Source organism: Bombina bombina, chromosome 4 (assembly GCF_027579735.1).
Source record: "Bombina bombina isolate aBomBom1 chromosome 4, aBomBom1.pri, whole genome shotgun sequence".
Lineage (NCBI taxonomy): Eukaryota > Metazoa > Chordata > Amphibia > Anura > Bombinatoridae > Bombina > Bombina bombina.
This window is the reverse complement of record NC_069502.1, coordinates 769,252,136-769,273,688: the sequence shown is the minus strand read 5'-3', so window position 1 is coordinate 769,273,688 and position 21,553 is coordinate 769,252,136. Positions and strand designations below refer to the sequence as shown.

Here is a 21,553-nt window from a genome sequence, read left to right as displayed (position 1 = left end):
ATACGTATATGCATTTGTGATTGGCTTATTGCTATCACATGGTACAGGGGGAGTGGAAATATACATAACTTTAAAATGTGTTAGAAAAGAATCTACTACTCATTTGAAATTCAGAGTAAATGCTATTGTATTGTCTTGTTATCTTGCATTTGTTGATTATGCAAATCTGCTGTGTTTACTGGTCCTTTAAAAAACCTAACACTAACCCCCTGAAGATCAACTTACTGTTCTGAAGACCGGACATCAATCCTCAAGGAAGCGGCAGAAGTCTTCATCCAACCAGGCCGAAGTCCTCAACGAAGCCGAGAGAAGTCTTCATCCAACCAGGCCGAAGTCCTCAACGAAGCCGAGAGAAGTCTTCATCCAAGCCGGGCGAAGTGGTCCTCCAGACGGCAGAAGTCTTCATCCAGACGGCATCTTCTATCTTCATCCATCCGACGAGGAGCGGCTCAATCTTCAAGACATCCGACGTGGAGCATCCTCTTCATCCGGAGTCTTCTTACTGAATGACGGTTCCTTTAAGTGACGTCATCCAAGATGGCATTCCTTAGATTCCGATTGTCTGATAGAATTCTATCAGCCAATCAGAATTAAGGTAGAAAAAAATCCTATTGGCTGATCCAATCTATTAGAATACGAACTCAATCCTGTTGGCTGATTGTTAGTGTTAGTGTAACTTTAATTTTACAGGTAAATTTGTCTTTATTTTAGCTAGGTAGTTATTAAATAGTTAATAACTATTTAGTAACTATTCTACCTAGTTAAAATAAATACAATCTTGCCTGCAAAATAAAAATAAACCCTAAGCTAGCTATAATGTAACTATTAGTTATATTGTAGCTAGCTTAGGGTTTATTTTATAGGTAAGTATTTAGTTTTAAATAGGAATAATTTAGGTAATAATATTATTTTTTATTTAGATTTATTTAAATTATATTTAAGTTAGGGGGTGTTAGGGTTAGGGTTAGACTTAGGTTTAGGGGTTAATACATTTAGTATAGTGGTGGCGACGTTGGGGGCGGCAGATTAGGGGTTAATAAATTTAGGTAGGTGGTGGCGATATTAGGGACGGCAGATTAGGGTTTAATAATATTAAACTATTGTTTGCGAGGCTGGAGTGCGGCGGTTTAGGGGTTAATATGTTTATTATAGTGGCGGCGATGTCCGGAGCGGTAGATTAGGGGTTAATAAGTGTAGGTAGGTGGCGACGATGTCGGGGCGGGAGATTAGGGGTTAAAAAGTGTAAGGTTAGGGGTGTTTAGACTCGGGGTTCATGTTAGAGTGTTAGGTGTAAACATAAAATGTGTTTCCCCATAGGAATCAATGGGGCTGCGTTACTGAGTTATATGCTGCTTTTATGCAGGTGTTAGACTTTTTCTCAGCCGGCTCTCCCCGTTGATTCCTATGGGGAAATCGTGCATGAGCAAGTACGACCAGCTCGCAGTGCTGGTACTGAAGTGAAGTGTGGAGCAAAATTTTGCTCTACGCTTACTTTTTGTCTTTTAACGCCGGGTTTGTAAAAACCCGTAATACCAGCGCTGCAGGTAATTGAGCGGTGAGAAAAAACTGTTCGTTAGCACAGCATAGCCTCTAACGCAAAACTCGTAATCTCGCCGTGTGTTTGTTAACTAAATAAACGAATAACACATTTTGTACTACGTTATTAGTCTTTTTAGTTAATGAACATTTGTTTTGTTTATGAATACATTTCGGACCAAATTAGTCCAAATTTGTAATTGTTTGCAAAACAAATTTTTGCATATTTCTGTTTAAAATCTTCTTGCTTTTGTATGTGTATATTTTAATTTGATGAGGTCTAGCTACAATTTCAATTAAAATACCAGTTATTTATAGCAATTTATAGCAATTTTATAATAATTTTAGCTATAAATGCACCTAATATAGACTAAACAAACTCTAATGCACCACAGCTAAAGAGACTTCCTGAATACTATTGCTCTAATTTATATACAAAACATTTACTTAACTCTCTTGTAAAAATGTCACATAAGCCAGATGTTATTCTTGTTAAATAACAGGCCATAACCTTATATAGATATGTTAAAACTAGCAGCTTAAAGGGACATGATACTAAGGCCTAGATTTAGAGTTCGGCGGTAGCCGTCAAAACCAGCGTTAGAGGCTCCTAACGCTGGTTTTGGGCGCCCGCTGGTATTTGGAGTCAGTGATTAAAGGGTCTAACGCTCACTTTACAGCCGCGACTTTTCCATACCGCAGATCCCCCTACGCCATTTGCGTAGCCTATCTTTTCAATGGGATCTTCCTAACGCCGGTATTTAGAGTCGTTTCTGCAGTGAGCGTTAGAGCTCTAACGACAAGATTCCAGCCGCCTGAAAATAGCAGGAGTTAAGAGCTTTCTGGCTAACGCCGGTTTATAAAGCTCTTAACTACTGTACCCTAAAGTACACTAACACCCATAAACTACCTATGTACCCCTAAACCGAGGTCCCCCCACATCGCCGCCACTCGATTAAAAATTTTAACCCCTAATCTGCCGACCGCCACCTACGTTATACTTATGTACCCCTAATCTGCTGCCCCTAACACCGCCGACCCCTGTATTATATCTATTAACCCCTAACTTGCCCCCCACAACGTCGCCGCAAGCTACTTAAAATAATTAACCCCTAATCTTCCGACCGCAAATCGCCGCCACCTACGTTATCCCTATGTACCCCTAATCTGCTACCCCTAACATCGCCGACCCCTATGTTATATTTATTAACCCCTAATCTGCCCCCCACAACGTCGCCGACACCTACCTACACTTATTAACCCCTAATCTGCCGAGCGGACCTGAGCGCTACTATAATAAAGTTATTAACCCCTAATCCGCCTCACTAACCCTATCATAAATAGTATTAACCCCTAATCTGCCCTCCCTAACATCGCCGACACCTACCTTCAATTATTAACCCCTAATCTGCCGACCGGAGCTCACCGCTATTCTAATAAATGTATTAACCCCTAAAGCTAAGTCTAACCCTAACACTAACACCCCCCTAAGTTAAATATAATTTTTATCTAACGAAATAAATTAACTCTTATTAAATAAATAATTCCTATTTAAAGCTAAATACTTACCTGTAAAATAAATCCTAATATAGCTACAATATAATTTATAATTATATTATAGCTATTTTAGGATTAATATTTATTTTACAGGCAACTTTGTAATTATTTTAACCAGGTACAATAGCTATTAAATAGTTAAGAACTATTTAATAGTTACCTAGTTAAAATAATAACAAATTTACCTGTAAAATAAATCCTAACCTAAGATATAATTAAACCTAACACTACCCTATCAATAAAATAATTAAATAAACTACCTACAATTACCTACAATTAACCTAACACTACACTATCAATAAATTAATTAAACACAATTGCTACAAATAAATAAAATTAAATAAACTATCTAAAGTACAAAAAATAAAAAAGAACTAAGTTACAGAAAATAATAAAATATTTACAAAGATAAGAAAAATATTACAACAATTTTAAACTAATTACACCTACTCTAAGCCCCCTAATAAAATAACAAAGCCCCCCAAAATAAAAAATTCACTACCCTATTCTAAAATACAAATATTACAAGCTCTTTTACCTTACCAGCCCTGAACAGGGCCCTTTGCGGGGCATGCCCCAAGAATTTCAGCTCTTTTGCCTGTAAAAAAAAACATACAATACCCCCCCCCAACATTACAACCCACCACCCACATACCCCTAATCTAACCCAAACCCCCCTTAAATAAACCTAACACTACCCCCCTGATGATCTTCCTACCTTGTCTTCACCATGCCAGGTTCACCGATCCGTCCTGGCTCCAAGATCTTCATCCAACCCAAGCGGGGGCTAGACATCCACTGAAGAAGTCCAGAAGAGGGTCCAAAGTCTTCCTCCTATCCGGCAAGAAGAGGACATCCGGACCGGCAAACATCTTCTCCAAGCGGCATCTTCTATCTTCTTCCATCCGATGACGACCGGCTCCATCTTGAAGACCTCCAGCGCGGATCCATCCTCTTCTTCCGACGACTAGACGACGAATGACGGTTCCTTTAAGGGACGTCATCCAAGATGGCGTCCCTCGAATTCCGATTGGCTGATAGGATTCTATCAGCCAATCGGAATTAAGGTAGGAATTTTCTGATTGGCTGATGGAATCAGCCAATCAGAATATAGTTCAATCCGATTGGCTGATCCAATCAGCCAATCAGATTGAGCTCGCATTCTATTGGCTGTTCCGATCAGCCAATAGAATGCGAGCTCAATCTGATTGGCTGATTGGATCAGCCAATCGGATTGAACTTGATTCTGATTGGCTGATTCCATCAGCCAATCAGAAAATTCCTACCTTAATTCCGATTGGCTGATAGAATCCTATCAGCCAATCGGAATTCGAGGGACGCCATCTTGGATGACGTCCCTTAAAGGAACCGTCATTCGTCGTCTAGTCGTCGGAAGAAGAGGATGGATCCGCGCTGGAGGTCTTCAAGATGGAGCCGGTCGTCATCGGATGGAAGAAGATAGAAGATGCCGCTTGGAGAAGATGTTTGCCGGTCCGGATGTCCTCTTCTTGCCGGATAGGAGGAAGACTTTGGACCCTCTTCTGGACTTCTTCAGTGGATGTCTAGCCCCCGCTTGGGTTGGATGAAGATCTTGGAGCCAGGACGGATCGGTGAACCTGGCATGGTGAAGACAAGGTAGGAAGATCATCAGGAGGGTAGTGTTAGGTTTATTTAAGGGGGGTTTGGGTTAGATTAGGGGTATGTGGGTGGTGGGTTGTAATGTTGGGGGGGGGGTATTGTATGTTTTTTTTTACAGGCAAAAGAGCTGAAATTCTTGGGGCATGCCCCGCAAAGGGCCCTGTTCAGGGCTGGTAAGGTAAAAGAGCTTGTAATATTTGTATTTTAGAATAGGGTAGTGAATTTTTTATTTTGGGGGGCTTTGTTATTTTATTAGGGGGCTTAGAGTAGGTGTAATTAGTTTAAAATTGTTGTAATATTTTTCTTATCTTTGTAAATATTTTATTATTTTCTGTAACTTAGTTCTTTTTTATTTTTTGTACTTTAGATAGTTTATTTAATTTTATTTATTTGTAGCAATTGTGTTTAATTAATTTATTGATAGTGTAGTGTTAGGTTAATTGTAGGTAATTGTAGGTAGTTTATTTAATTATTTTATTGATAGGGTAGTGTTAGGTTTAATTATATCTTAGGTTAGGATTTATTTTACAGGTAAATTTGTTATTATTTTAACTAGGTAACTATTAAATAGTTCTTAACTATTTAATAGCTATTGTACCTGGTTAAAATAATTACAAAGTTGCCTGTAAAATAAATATTAATCCTAAAATAGCTATAATATAATTATAATTTATATTGTAGCTATATTAGGATTTATTTTACAGGTAAGTATTTAGCTTTAAATAGGAATCATTTATTTAATAAGAGTTAATTAATTTCGTTAGATAAAAATTATATTTAACTTAGGGGGGTGTTAGTGTTAGGGTTAGACTTAGCTTTAGGGGTTAATACATTTATTAGAATAGCGGTGAGCTCCGGTCGGCAGATTAGGGGTTAATAATTGAAGGTAGGTGTCGGCGATGTTAGGGAGGGCAGATTAGGGGTTAATACTATTTATGATAGGGTTAGTGAGGCGGATTAGGGGTTAATAACTTTATTATAGTAGCGCTCAGGTCCGCTCGGCAGATTAGGGGTTAATAAGTGTAGGCAGGTGTCGGCGACGTTGTGGGGGGCAGATTAGGGGTTAATAAATATAACATAGGGGTCGGCGATGTTAGGGCAGCAGATTAGGGGTACATAGGGATAACGTAGGTGGCGGCGGTTTACGGAGCGGCAGATTAGGGGTTAAAAGTGTAATGCAGGGGTCAGCGATAGCGGGGGCGGCAGATTAGGAGTTAATAAGTGTAAGGTTAGGGGTGTTTAGACTCGGGGTACATGTTAGGGTGTTAGGTGCAGACGTAGGAAGTGTTTCCCCATAGGAAACAATGGGGCTGCGTTAGGAGCTGAACGCTGCTTTTTTGCAGGTGTTAGGTTTTTTTTCAGCTCAAACAGCCCCATTGTTTCCTATGGGAGAATCGTGCACGAGCACGTTTTTGATGCCGGCCGCGTCCGTAAGCAACTCTGGTATCGAGAGTTGCATTTGCGGTAAAAATGCTCTACGCTCCTTTTTTGGAGCCTAACGCAGCATTTGTTTGAACTCTCGATACCAGAGTTAAATTTATGGTGCGGCCAGAAAAAAACCCGCGGAGCGTTAACAGCCCTTTTACCGCCGAACTCTAAATCTAGGCCTAAATGTTTAAACACTTGAAAGTGATGCAGAATAGCTGTAAAATATCACCTTAACATCTCTATGTAAAAAAATAAAGATATTTTACATCAAAATGTCCTAAGTATTCACATCCCATTGTAAAGGACTTTAAGCAGCTAATCAGTATGTCTGTCCCAGGATCTGCAATTGGCTGCTGTTCATTTCTTCCTCTTTTTTTGTTTTTAACTGCAGCTGGACAGCAGCTGAAGTATAACTGTTTACTCAGCACTTACTCTGGTGAGCTGAGGAAACGTTTGAGGTAAAATATCTTCCTTTTTTACATAGAGATGCTCAGGTGATATTTTCATATCAGTTTTTTACAGCTATGCTGCATCACTTTCAAGTGATTTAACATATAAGTAATATGTCCCTTTAAATGCAGATACATATGATGCTTGTCACTGAACTTATAGTTTGTGTGTTCTTTGTTTTAGTCAGCTATCAATAAAGGGACATAAAACATTTTTCTTTTCTTTCATGATTCAGGTAGTACATACAATTTTGAGCAACTTTCAAATTGACTGCCATTAGGTTTGCTTCATTCTATTGGTATACTTTGTTGAAGGAGCTACTGGGAGCTAGCTAACCACACTGGGTGAGCCAATCACATTAGGTATTTATGTGCAGATACCAATCAACAACTGTTTATGAGCCTTCCTAGATATTTGTTCCAACAAAGAAAATGTACACATTTGATAATAGAAGTGCATTGGAAAGTTATTTAAAATTGCTTGCCCTTTCACAAAAGTTATATTTTGAATTTACTGTTCCTTTAATATATTAGTTCTATTTATGCTAATCTGAAACATTTTGTGTAAACATACTTTATTTAACTAAATTGTATTACACAAATGCATTCTGATGCAAGGAAACAATTTATATTTCCATAAAATATGTAGCCACCAATCAGCAATCGCTATCCAGGGTTCTGAAACAAAAACGGCCGGCTCCTAAGATTACATTCATGCTTTTCAAATAAAAATACCAAAAGAAAAAAGAAAAACTGATAATAGGAGTAAATTAGAAAGTTGCTTCAAATTGCATGCTTTATCCTAATTATGTTAAAAATTGGATTTAGTATCCCTTTAAGCATCTTGAAAATGTGTAGTCATACATAACTTACCTACTCCAGTTCCATCAAATTCTTCATCTACAACCACAACCTGTGGATTATTTCTGGGGAAGGAAGGATCATTGAATTGTTGAGTTTGTATATCTGTGTTGTCAAAGTTTGCTTCAATAAAGACATCAGGAGACACCGTTTGGACTGGTATGTTTTGTGGAATTTCATACTGAAATTCGCCATCATAAGGATTCCTGTAATCGGGTACTTCAGGGACATCAGATCTTGGGGTGTGCACCTCAAACTCTATAGGGGGTGTATCTGTGTCCAACTCTTCTGTTGCTTCAGGACTTGTGTCATACTGATACACAGTTTCAGTAGGTGTAAACTGGGGTTCCACATTAGCAGATATAATTTTATTATACGTTGAATCTCCACCTATATCATAAACCCAGACTCCATTCATACCTGAATTGCTATTCCTGAATAGGGAGAAACAAACATAATTAATTATTGAGAATATTTTAACTTTTACATTTAGGGGTAGATTTATCATAGTGCGAGTGGACATGATACAATGTATTTATCATTGCACCAGCAGTTCTTGTGATCTGCTGGGGCAATGCCGCCCCCTGCAGATTTGCGGCCAATCGGCCACTAGCAGGGGGTGTCAATCAACCCAATCGTATTCAATCGGGTTGATTTCTGTCCGCAGCCTCAGAGCAGACGGACAAGTTATGGAGCTGCGGTCTTTAGACCGCTGCTTCATAACTTCTGTTTTTCCGGCGAGCCTGAAGGCTCGTGCGGAAACAGAGGCCATCAAGCTCCGTACGGAGCTGGATAAATCTGCCCCTTAATCTTAAAGGGACATTCCAGCCAAAATTGGAATCCACATGGATATATTTAAGTTTTGAATAGAAGCATTTTTGATATTAGCAAAAATAATTCTAATAAAAGCTATAGCTGTTTCAAAAGTATGCACAATGCAGCAGCATTTTAAACACATTACTAAGGTGCTTGTACCATCTAGGTACAAAAGAGAGAGAGAAGTTAGACAGTACCCAGCACTCACATAACACTATATATAGTAACAATATGAAATGAAAACCGTCAAAAATGTCAAGAACTGGTTATTAAAACGTAACTTTTACTCTTAATAAGATAAAAAATGGTAAAGTGTACCAAGTGTATAACATAGAAATGTGTAGGACATACAAATAAAACTTAGATTAAGAAACAGATCAGGACTGTGTGTGTGAGACTCAAAAGCAGAATTACTTCCCTGGGTAATAGTTCAAATAAACCGTAACTCTCAAGGCTCAAAGAATACACGGATTGCTCTAAAACTAATCTAAAAAGGGGATTGACCCCAACAACATTACCTAATCTGAGCAATGCTGGTATCTAGAGCAGGAGAGGAAACGGTTTGTCAATAACTGTATAGGGAAGGCAATTGCCTAAACAATATCAGATTTGAAAGGTCCCAGGTATACAAAAATTAGCAAGTCTCACGCACACAGACAACGCCTGATGCACATTTCGCCGCTAGTCATTACTACCATCTAGTAATGACTAAATTTGTTAATGCGGATATGAAACCAGCCCTACTGGTGCTCTAAGCAGCTGCAGTATTTAAAATGCTGGTGTACTGAGAATATCTATCTATGCTTCACATGCACATGCAGAGAAAAATGTTAACACTAAAACAGTAATAACTTTTACTAGAAACATTTTTGCCAAAAATGTATATTACAAATATGTTTCTATTCAAATATGTAATTCATCTATGCGCATTTAACTCCTTAGTGACCACAGCATTTTTAAATTTTCTTACCGTTTGGAACCAGGGCTATTTTTACATTTTCTGTGGTGTTTGTGTTTAGCTGTAATTTTCCTCTTTATCATTTACTGTACCCACACAAATTATATACCGTTTTTTTTTCTCCATTAAATGGACTTTCTAAAGATACCATTATTTTTATAATATCTTAGAAATTACTATAATTTTTTTTTATATAAAATATGATGAGAAAATTAAAAAAAACACTTTTTCTAAATTTGACCCCCAAAAATCTGTTACACATCTACAACCACCAAAAAACACCCATGCTAAATAGTTTCTAAATTTTGTCCTGAGTTTAGAAATACCCAATGTTTATATCTTCTTTGCTTTTTTTGCAAGTTATAGGGCAATAAATACAAGTAGCACTTTGCCATTTCCAAACCATTTTATATAAAAAAAAATAGTAGACAACCCAAAGTATTGATCTAGGCCCATTTTGGTTCACTTTTTCACAAACTTTAGGTTTCTCACTGAAATTATTTACAAACAGTTTGTGCAATTATGGCACAAATGGTTGTAAACGCTTCTCTGGGATCCCCTTTGTTCAGAAATAGCAGACATATATGGCTTTGGCAGTGCTTTTTGGTAATGAGAAGGCCGCTAAATGCCGCTGTGCACCACACATGTATTATGCCCAGCAGTGAAGGGGTTAATTAGGGAGCTTGTATGGAGCTTGTAGGGTTAATTTTAGCTTTAGTGTAGTGTAGAAGACAACCCAAAGTATTGATCTAGGCCCATTGTGGTATATTTCATGCCACCATTTCACCACTAAATGCGATCAAATAAAAAAAATTGTTCACTTTTTCACAAACTTTAGGTTTTTCACTGAAATTTTTACAAACAGCTTGTGTAATTATGGTATAAATGGTTGTAAATACTTCTCTGGGATCCATTTTGTTCATAAATAGCACACATATGGCTTTGGCATTGCTTTTTGGTAATTGGAAGGCAGTTAAATGGCGCTGCGCACCACACTTGTATTATGCCCAGCAGTGAAGGGGTTAATTAGGTAGCTTGTAGGGCTAATTTCAGCTTTAGTGTAGAGATCAGCCTCCCACCTGACACAACCCACCCCCTGATCTCTCCCTGACCTCTTTCAAACAGCTCTTTTCCCTCCCCCGACATTTTTTTTATATATATTCTGCAGTGTAGGATCCCCTTTAGCCCCCAACCTCCCTTATCCCCCCAAACAGCTCTTTAACCCTCCCCGCTCTACCTATTTGCAGCCATCTTGGGTACTGGCACATGTCTGCCAGTAGTACTCAGTTTGCCATACAATAAAAAAAAACTAAATTTTTCTGTAGTGTAGCTGCTCCTCTCAATTACCCACCCCCTCCCAGATCCCTTGGATAACATTTATCCCCCCTCTCCCTCCTTCCCTTTAAAGTTCCATAGTTTAGCAGTTCCACCCGCTCCCGCCCCCGTGCGTGCTTCCGCACCCGCACCCATGTGTGCTTCCGGCACCGCCGCGTGCGATCCCGTCCCCCTCTACCGGATATCTTCAAGCGATGGGCCACCCACCCACTTCCCTGCAATGGCTCCCACCCACCAACGATCAGCACCATCGCTGGCCGATGCAGAGAGGGCCACAAAGTGGCTATCTCTGCATCAATGGGTAAAAAAAGGTATTGCAGTGATGCCTCAATATCGAGGCATTACTGTAATACCTTGAAAGTGGCTGGAAGTGATCACGATCGCTTCCACCACTTGAAACCCCAGAGGACGTGTTAGGCACGTCTTTGGTCTTTAACTGTATTTTTTTTGTAGGACGTGCCTGACAGGGGTTAAGTTTTGACCGGAATGTCTCTTTAAATAAAGACAAACAAGAAAATACCAGTAATTGCAACATAAAACTTGGTTGATCCTTTAAATGAAAAAAAAAAGTTTAATTTGTTAAAGGGACATTAAACTCAATCTTAGAGGTACATTTACCATCCCTGCAGGTGGACAGGTTCGCAAGTAGTGAACCTGTTCGCCTGAAATCGCCACTTCTGATTTTTCATTGCAAGGGTGAAATACATTTCACCCTTGCAATGAAAAATCAGTTCAATAGTTCATGTGAATTTAGTAAATTGATACATAATAGATACAAATATATAAATTTGAATGCACAATTTCTTGTGTAATGCTGCCCCCCTCTGGCGCAGCCAATTGTGCTAGAGCAATATATGTCAATCATTCCGAATGAGCAAGTGTCGGGATTTTGCTATTTCTGAGGTGGCGGAGAGGAAAAAGAACAGTTTCTGCTTCTTAAAGGGACATGAAACCCACATTTTTTCTTTCATGATTTAGAAAGAGAATGCAGTTTTAAACATCTTTCTAATTTACTTATATTATCTAATTTGTTTTATTATCTTGATATTCTTTGCTGAAAAGCATATCTAGATATGCTCAGTAGCTGCTGATTGGTTGCTGCACATAGAAGCCTTGTGTGATTGGCTCATCATGTGCATTGCTTTTTCTTCAACTAAGGATGTCTAAAAAATTAAGCAAAATAAGTAATAGAAGTAAATTGTTGTTTAAATTTATATTCTCTATCTGAATCATGAAAGAAAGATTTTGGGTTTAGTGGCCCTTTAAATATGTGGAGCATAGCTGAAAAAGCTGCTTAATGAATTTACCCCTTAATCTACCAGTAATATGATTATTTAAGAAAAAAAACATGGCAATTTACATTCATTATTTATTTTGCCTGTCTGTAAAATACCTAACAAGTGTGCTTGTTCTACTCCTTTGCTTAACTATTGCAAAATTTACTTGAGGTGGCAACATTCTACACAGTGAAAGTTTAGATCAGAGCACAAGCTCATTCATATCTATACTGAGGATGGGCGAATGTTTCGCAACATTTGAAAAATTAAACAAATTTTAACACATTTGTTCATTTCATATTTCGAATGTTTGTACAACATTCTAACATTCTTTTAATGTAATAATATTTCTAATGTTTTCTTTAAATGTAATTCGAATTATGTAAAATTTGAAATAGAAACATTCAAATTTATATATTTGTATCTATTATGTATCAATTTACTAAATTCACTACCACATGAACTATTGAACTTCTGAATAGTATTTGTTAACATTCGATCTACTTATAAACATTTGAATTTGAAAGTCACGGGTGGGGTTTGGCTGTAAACTGTAAATGGCATTCGATTAAGAATATATTCGTTCTTATCAACATTTTATTATGTAAATCAAATTTCGAATGTAACATTCGTTCTAACATTCAAATTCAAATATAAACACCCATCCCTAATCTGTACTTAATTGGCCACAGCAATATGTATTCCACAAGTTTTCTTTTCAAGAGGTATATCCCTGAACTGCTCTTGATTTGCAAGATCTCTGATTTTAAAACATTTAGGGCTAAATTACAAGTGGGGCGCAATCAGTAGCGCAGGGTGTGTTATCCTTTGCACTTTACTTGTAATCTGTTGCCTTATTTTGCAATGCAAAGTTTAAAAAGAGATGTGAAATAGCAAAAGACAAATGTTTGCCAAGATTAGACCCCGGACCAAAAAATAGACTCTGAACACCAGAATGGAAAAATATAAAAATTATTTTATCGTAGATACCTCCTGATAAAAAAAACAGCATACAAAAACAAGATGTCTGGCACTTTAAGACATAGTATATAAAATTAATCTTAAAAACAGGGGCAGTTTCATTCATTAAAATTTGTAAAGACTGTTCCTCTGTAAAATAATTACCATTTAGTTATAGCAGACATCCTGACGTTCTTCCACCTGCATCTTATACTATATTTGGGTTGATTGATGACAAATCCGGCTTCATCCAATCGTTGCTTGCCCCCTTTAGTGTCCAGCTTGTGGGGAACGCAACGATTGGATGAAGACCGGATTCGTCAACAATCCTTTCATGCTCAACAATGAATATTCTTCTCCAAGCATCTACAATGTACAGGAATATTTTTCATTCTCATATTTCCCAACCTTCCCTGATACTTCAGGATTTTCAGCTTCCCCAGTCAAAGCCAATTTCCTGGTTTAAAGGGACTAGAAGGGCTCTGGCCAGGACACACCCTAGCTCAGCCAAACCCCATCCGTAACTTGCCCACTCCCACCCCCTACACAGACATATAGTTTTAAGGGATAGGAAACCCCATAATTTTATTTTATGATTTGGATAGAACATTGGTTTTAAACAACTTTTCAATTTACTTTTATTATCAAAATTGCTTCATTCTCTTGTTATCCTTTTCTGAAGGAACAGCATTGCTCTACTAGCAGCTAGCTGAACACATCTAGTTAGCCAATAACAAGAGACATATGTGTGCAGTTGCCAATCAGCAGCTAGCTCCCACTAGTGTAGGATATGTGCCTATTATTTTTCCACAAGGGATACCAAGAGAACAAAGCACATTTGAAAATAGAAGTGAATCTAATAGTCACTTAAAATTACATGCTCTAGCTGAATCAAGCAAGTTTAATTTTGACTTTCCAATCCCTTTAAACCAGTTCCATCGCAGCAATGCACTGCTGGGACTAAACTGAACACATCTGGTACATCAATGACAGGAGGCATATATAGGTAGCCACCAATCGCCAGCTAGCTCCCTGCAGTGCATTGGTGCTCCTGAAACTACCTAAGTATGCTTTTTTTAAACAAGAAATACCAAAAGAATGAAGTTTATTTGATAATAAGAAGTAAACTGAAAAATATTTTAAAATGACATTCTCTATCTATCCATGAAAGTGTAATTTTAACTTTCATGTCTCTAACTGATAAGATCACTAAAACAAAATGAGAGCTTTGTGTACTTTAAGTTTTATGTCTCAATTACGTAGATAGCTACTGATTGATAGTAAATTACAACAGATGAATCGTTTTGTTTGCTCATTATGAAAACAAACAATCGTTCAAGTACACATCCATTAAACAGAGTATGCGGGTTTACACAACAGATGACCAGCCTGCCAAAAGACGGTCATTTTTTTCCACTATCACAACATCTGCTACTAAGTCACTGTGTATCATTACAAGCAAAAATGAAAAACAGACCATCCTACACAATTATTTGGCTTATACTGGGACAGATTACAAGTAGAGCGCTATTTAACGCTTCCGCTGGAGCGCTAATTATGCTAGAAGTAAACTTTTTGCACGCATCAGGTTGCGCTTGTATTATGGGCTCCATTTATTAAGCGTATGCTACTTCAGAGGCCCATTGTTTCGTGCTCACCTGAAAGGGAAGTTAAGAAGCAGCGGCCATAAGACCTCTGCTTCTTAACCTGTTAGGCAGATTTAAATCATCCCTATCCGATTGACAGCCCAGGGGGGGCGGCACTGCTCAAGCATTTCACCAGAAATGCTTGTGCAATGATAAATGCAGAATACTTATTCTATAGTGAATCATGTCCGCTCAACACTTGGCAAATCTAGCCCTATGAGTTGAAATTAAAAAGTTATCATGCTTGTGCTAAATCAACGCCCGAAAACAACTTCTAGCGCAATTAGACTGTGGCACAAAAACTAACCTACTCCCCCATAGAAGTTAGTGGGAGAAAAAAGTGGAAAAAAACCTAACACCCGACTCACGCGCTAACCCAAACTCATATTCTCATATGCGCTAACCCAACATATATATATTTCACATTCCAATGTTCTGCACATAGCAGAATATGTTCTATTTATTCCTAAATAAATATTTCTATATATCTGATGGTATTTTGGTACAAAAACATAATTTATGTAAGAACTTACCTGATAAATTCATTTCTTTCATATTAGCAAGAGTCCATGAGCTAGTGACGTATGGGATATACATTCCTACCAGGAGGGGCAAAGTTTCCCAAACCTCAAAATGCCTATAAATACACCCCTCACCACACCCACAAATCAGTTTAACGAATAGCCAAGAAGTGGGGTGATAAGAAAAAAGTGTAAAGCATAAATATAAGGAATTGGAATAATTGTGCTTTATATAAAAAAATCATAACCACCACAAAAAAAGGGTGGGCCTCATGGACTCTTGCTAATATGAAAGAAATTAATTTATCAGGTAAGTTCTTACATAAATTATGTTTTCTTTCATGTAATTAGCAAGAGTCCATGAGCTAGTGACGTATGGGATAATGACTACCCAAGATGTGGATCTTCCACGCAAGAGTCACTAGAGAGGGAGGGATAAAATAAAGACAGCCAATTCCGCTGAAAAAAAAATCCACACCCAAAAATAAAGTTTAAATCTTATAAAGAAAAAAACTGAAAATATAAGCAGAAGATTCAAACTGAAACAGCTGCCTGAAGTACTTTTCTACCAAAGACAGCTTCAGAAGAAGAAAACACATCAAAATGGTAGAATTTAGTAAAAGTATGCAAAGAAGACCAAGTTGCTGCTTTGCAAATCTGATCAACCGAAGCTTCATTCCTAAACGCCCAGGAAGTAGAAACTGACCTAGTAGAATGAGCTGTAATCCTTTGAGGCGGAGTTTAACCCGACTCGACATAAGCATGATGAATTAAAGATTTCAACCAAGATGCCAAAGAAATGGCAGAGGCCTTCTGACCTTTCCTAGAACCGGAAAAGATAACAAATAGACTAGAAGTCTTTGGGAAATTCTTAGTAGCTTCAACATAATATTTCAAAGCTCTAACTACATCCAAAGAATGCAATGATTTCTCCTTAGAATTCTTAGGATTAGGACATAATGAAGGAACCACAATTTCTCTACTAATGTTGTTGGAATTCACAACCTTAGGTAAAAAGTTAAAAGAAGTTCGCAACACCGCCTTATCCTGGTGAAAAAACAGAAAAGGAGACTCACAAGAAAGAGCAGATAATTCAGAAACTCTTCTGGCAGAAGAGATGGCAAAAAGGAACAAAACTTTCCAAGAAAGTTATTAAATGTCCAATGAATTGCATAGGTTCAAACGGAGGAGCTTGAAGAGCCCTCAGAACCAAATTCAAACTCCAAAGAGGAGAAATTGACTTAATGACAGGTTTTATACGAACCAAAGCTTGTACAAAACAATGAATATTAGGAAGATTAGCAATCTTTCTGTGAAAAAGAACAGAAAGAGCAGAGATTTGTCCTTTCAAGGAACTTGCAGACAAACCTTTATCCAAACCATTCTGAAGAAACTGTAAAATTCTCGGAATTCTAAAAGAATGCCAGGAAAAATGATGAGAAAGACACCAAGAAATATAAGTCTTCCAGACTCTATAATATATCTCCCTAGATACAGATTTACGAGCCTGTAACATAGTATTAATCACAGAGTCAGAGAAACCTCTTTGACTAAGAATCAAGCGTTCAATCTCCATACCTTTAAATTTAAGGATTTGAGATCCTGATGGAAAAAAGGACCTTGCGACAGAAGGTCTGGCCTTAACGGAAGAGTCCACGGTTGGCAAGAGGCCATCCGGACAAGATCCGCATACCAAAAACTGTGAGGCCATGCTGGAGCTACCAGCAGAACAAACGAGCATTCCTTCAGAATTTTGGAGATTACTATCGGAAGAACTAGAGGCGGAAAGATATAGACAGGATGATACTTCCAAGGAAGTGACAATGCATCCACTGCTACCGCTTGAGGATCCCTGGATCTGGACAGATACCTGGGAAGTTTCTTGTTTAGATGAGAGGCCATCAAATCTATTTCTGGAAGTCCCCACATTTGAACAATCTGAAGAAATACCTCTGGGTGAAGAGACCATTCGCCCGGATGTAACGTTTGGCGACTGAGATAATCCGCTTCCCAATTGTCTATACCTGGGATAAGAACCGCAGAAACTAGACAGGAGCTGGATTCCGCCCATACCAGAATTCGAGATACTTCTTTCATAGCCAGAGGACTGTGAGTCCCTCCTTGATGATTGATGTATGCCACAGTTGTGACATTGTCTGTCTGAAAACAAATGAACGATTCTCTCTTTAGAAGAGGCCAAGACTGAAGAGCTCTGAAAATTGCACGGAGTTCCAAAATATTGATCGGTAATCTCACCTCCTGAGATTCCCAAACCCCTTGTGCTGTCAGAGACCCCCACACAGCTCCCCAACCTGTAAGACTTGTATCTGTTGAAATTACAGTCCAGGTCGGAAGAACAAAAGAAGCCCCCTGAACTAAATGATGGTGATCTGTCCACCACGTCAGAGAGTGTCGTACAATCGGTTTGAAAGATATTGATTGAGATATCTTTGTGTAATCCCTGCACCACTGGTTCAGCATATAGAGCTGAAGAGGCCGCATGTGAAAACGAGCAAAGGGGATCGCGTCCAATGCCGCAGTCATAAGACCTAGAATTTCCATGCATAAGACTACCGAAGGGAAAGATTGTGACTGAAGGTTTCGACAAGCTGATATCAATTTTAGACGTCTCTTGTCTGTCAAAGATAGAGTCATGGACACTGAAACTATCTGAAAACCTAAAAAGGTTACCTGAGTCTGAGGAATCAATTAACTTTTTGGTAAATTGATCCTCCAACCATGATGTTGAAGAAACAACACAAGTCGATTCGTATGAGATTCTGCTAAATGTGAAGACTGAGCAAGTACCAAGATATCGTCCAAATAAGGAATACCACAATACCCTGTTCTCTGATTACAGACAGAAGGGCACCGAGAACCTTCGTAAAAATTCTTGGAGCTGTAGCTAGGCCAAACGGCAGAGCCACAAACTGGTAATGCTTGTCTAGGAAAGAGAATCTCAGAAACTGATAGTGATCCGGATGAATCGGAATATGCAGATATGCAACCTGTAAATCTATAGTAGACATATAATGCCCTTGCTGAACAAAAGGCAGGATAGTCCTTACAGTTACCATTTTGAATGTTGGTATCCTTACATAACGATTCAATATTTTTAGATCCAGAACTGGTCTGAAGGAATTTTCCTTCTTTGGTACAATGAAGAGATTTGAATAAAACCCCAGTCCCTGTTCCAGAACTGGAACTGGCATAATTACTCCAGTCAACTCTAGATCTGAAACACATTTCAGAAATGCTTGAGCCTTCGCTGGGTTTACTGGGACACGGGAAAGAAAAAATCTCTTTGCAGGAGGCCTTATCTTGAAGCCAATTCTGTACCCTTCTGAAACAATGTTCTGAATCCAAAGATTGTGAACGGAATTGATCCAAATTTCTTTGAAAAAACGTAATCTGCCCCCTACCAGCTGAGCTGGAATGAGGGCCGCACCTTCATGTGGACTTAGGAGCTGGCTTTGATTTTCTAAAAGGCTTGGATTTATTCCAGACTGGAGATGGTTTCCAAACTGATACCGCTCCTGAGGATGAAGGATCAGGTTTTTGTTCCTTGTTGTGACGAAAGGAACGAAAACGATTATTACCCTGGAAAGAAAGGGAAAGCAGAGTAGACTTAGAAGACATATCAGCATTCCAAGTTTTAAGCCATAAAGCTCTTCTAGCTAAAATAGCTAGAGACATATACCTGACATCAACTCTAATGATATCAAAGATGGCATCACAAATAAAATTATTAGCATGTTGAAGAAGAATAAAAATGCTATGAGAATTATGATCTGTTACTTGTTGCGCTAAAGCTTCTAACCAAAAGATGAAGCTGCAGCAACATCCGCTAAAGATATAGCAGGTCTAAGAAGATTACCTGAACACAAGTAAGCTTTTCTTAGAAAGGATTCAATTTTCCTATCTAAAGGATCCTTAAAGGAAGTACCATCTGCCGTAGGAATAGTAGTACGCTTAACAAGAGTAGAGACAGCCCCATCAACTTTAGGGATTTTGTCCCAAAACTCTAATCTGTCAGACGGCACAGGATATAATTGCTTAAAACGTTTAGAAGGAGTAAATGAATTACCCAAATTATTCCATTCCCTGGAAATTACTTCAGAAATAGCACTAGGGACAGGAAAAACTTCTGGAATAACTACAGGAGATTTAAAAACCTTATCTAAACGTTTAGATTTAGTATCAAGAGGACCAGAATCCTCAATTTCTAATGCAATTAGGACTTCTTTAAGTAAAGAACAAATAAATTCCATTTAAATAAATATGAAGATTTATCAGCATCAACCTCTGAGACAGAATCCTCTGAACCAGAAGAACCATTATCAGAATCAGAATGATGATGTTCATTTAAAAATTCATCTGAAAAATGAGAAGTTTTAAAAGACTTTTTACGTTTACTAGAAGGAGGAATAACAGACATAGCCTTCTTAATGGATTTAGAAACAAAATCTCTTATGTTATCAGGAACACTCTGAGTATTAGATGTTGACAGAACAGCAACAGGTAATGTAGCAGTACTAAAGGAAATATTATCTGCATTAACAAGTTTGTCATGACAAAACAGTACAAACAACAGCTGGAGGAACAGATACCATAAGTTTACAGTAGATACACTTAGCTTTGGTAGCTCCAGCCCCAGGCAGCGATTTTCCAGAAGTATCTTCTGACTCAGTTTCAACGTGGGACATCTTGCAATATGTAATAGAAAAAACAACATATAAAGCAAAATTGATCAAATTCCTTAAATGACAGTTTCAGGAATGGGGAAAAAATGCCAGTGAACAAGCTTCTAGCAACCAGAAGCAATAAAAAATGAGACTTAAATAATGTGGAGACAATAGTGACGCCCATATTTTTTTAGCGCCAAAAATGACGCCCACATTATTTGGCGCCTAAATGCTTTTGGCGCCAAAAATGACGCCACATCTGGAACGCCAACACTTTTGGCGCAAAAGAACGTCAAAAATGACGCAACTTCCGGCGACACGTATGACGCCGGAAACAGAAAAAAAAAATTTTGCGCCAAAAAAGTCCGCGCCAAGAATGACGCAATAAAATGAAGCATTTTCAGCCCCCGCGAGCCTAACAGCCCACAGGGAAAAAGTCAAATTTTTAAGGTAAGAAAAAAATTGATTTATTCATATGCATTATCCCAAATATGAAACTGACTGTCTAAAATAAGGAATGTTGAACATCCTGAGTCAAGGCAAATAAATGTTTGAATACATATATTTAGAACTTTATAAAAAAGTGCCCAACCATAGCTTAGAGTGTCACAGAAAATAAGACTTACTTACCCCAGGACACTCATCTACATGTTGAAGAAAGCCAAACCAGTACTGAAACGAAAATCAGCAGAGGTAATGGTATATAAATAAGAGTATATCGTCGATCTGAAAAGGGAGGTAAGAGATGAATCTCTACGACCGATAACAGAGAACCTATGAAATAGACCCCGTAGAAGGAGATCATTGAATTCAAATAGGCAATACTCTCCTCACATCCCTCTGACATTCACTGCACGCTGAGAGGAAAACCGGGCTCCAACCTTCTGCGAAGCGCATATCAATGTAGAATCTAGTACAAACTTACTTCACCACCTCCATAGGAGGCAAAGTTTGTAAAACTGATTTGTGGGTGTGGTGAGGGGTGTATTTATAGGCATTTTGAGGTTTGGGAAACTTTGCCCCTCCTGGTAGGAATGTATATCCCATACGTCACTAGCTCATGGACTCTTGCTAATTACATGAAAGAAACATATATATATATATATATATATATATATATATATATATATATATATATATATATATATATATATATATATATATATAGAGGAAAACATTATATCATCCCGCAGCTCCAGAAAAAAAAGAGAAATACTGTGAAGAGTCTTTTTTTCTTAAAAGCAAGAATAAATTTTATTTTCAAAAATGTTTAAAAAGAAGCATGTAAAAACATGTAAACCATGTAGGCTAGTCGCAGGCCTGCAACAAGGTGTTCAGAACCCAACGCCAAACATGTTTCGGGCCAAGCTTCAGCCCTTGTTCACTGGCATGATTTGGGTTCACACCTGCTAGTGCTATTTAAAGATAAGGTACTTAAAATGATTGCAGGCACCTGTACAATGTTAACTCTTTGTAGAATCTTAAACATATAGCAGTAAGAAATACTAGTACATTTTACCTTATACCTGTAACTTTTAAATTCAAAGGATGTTTTCAAGCAATATTTCAATTAAATTTAGAATATTATATTTTATATATATTGTATGAAGTATACTCTCTAACAAATTTTGTAAAGTCAGTAAAATAAATCTACATCCATAATTGAATTTAGACCAGAGGGGTGCTTTGTCTGTAAATTGAAGATCCAAAACACTTCTCTCTGGTCCAAACGCCTTTCCCTGTCTCCCCCTCTCCTATGCCTTGGTATGTGATCTATGCCTTGTACTGTTAATAAGGATTCATTTGAATTGTGTTCCTGTCTAAAGTGCTTTGCTATGGGAGTTGTACTGTCAGAATTTCCTATATCCCTCAAATGTTGCAACACT

At 38.0% G+C, this 21,553-nt stretch overlaps 1 protein-coding gene across 1 annotated transcript in view; it reads right to left on the bottom strand.

Moving 5' to 3' along the window:
* The window catches only part of NID1 (nidogen 1), a 274,670-nt gene that overhangs the window by 189,509 nt on the left and 63,608 nt on the right, over positions 1-21,553 (bottom strand). The window contains exon 4 of the mRNA XM_053711101.1: positions 7,482-7,903. Coding sequence (XP_053567076.1) covers positions 7,482-7,903 — 422 coding nt within the window. The remainder of the gene's footprint in view (positions 1-7,481; positions 7,904-21,553) is intronic.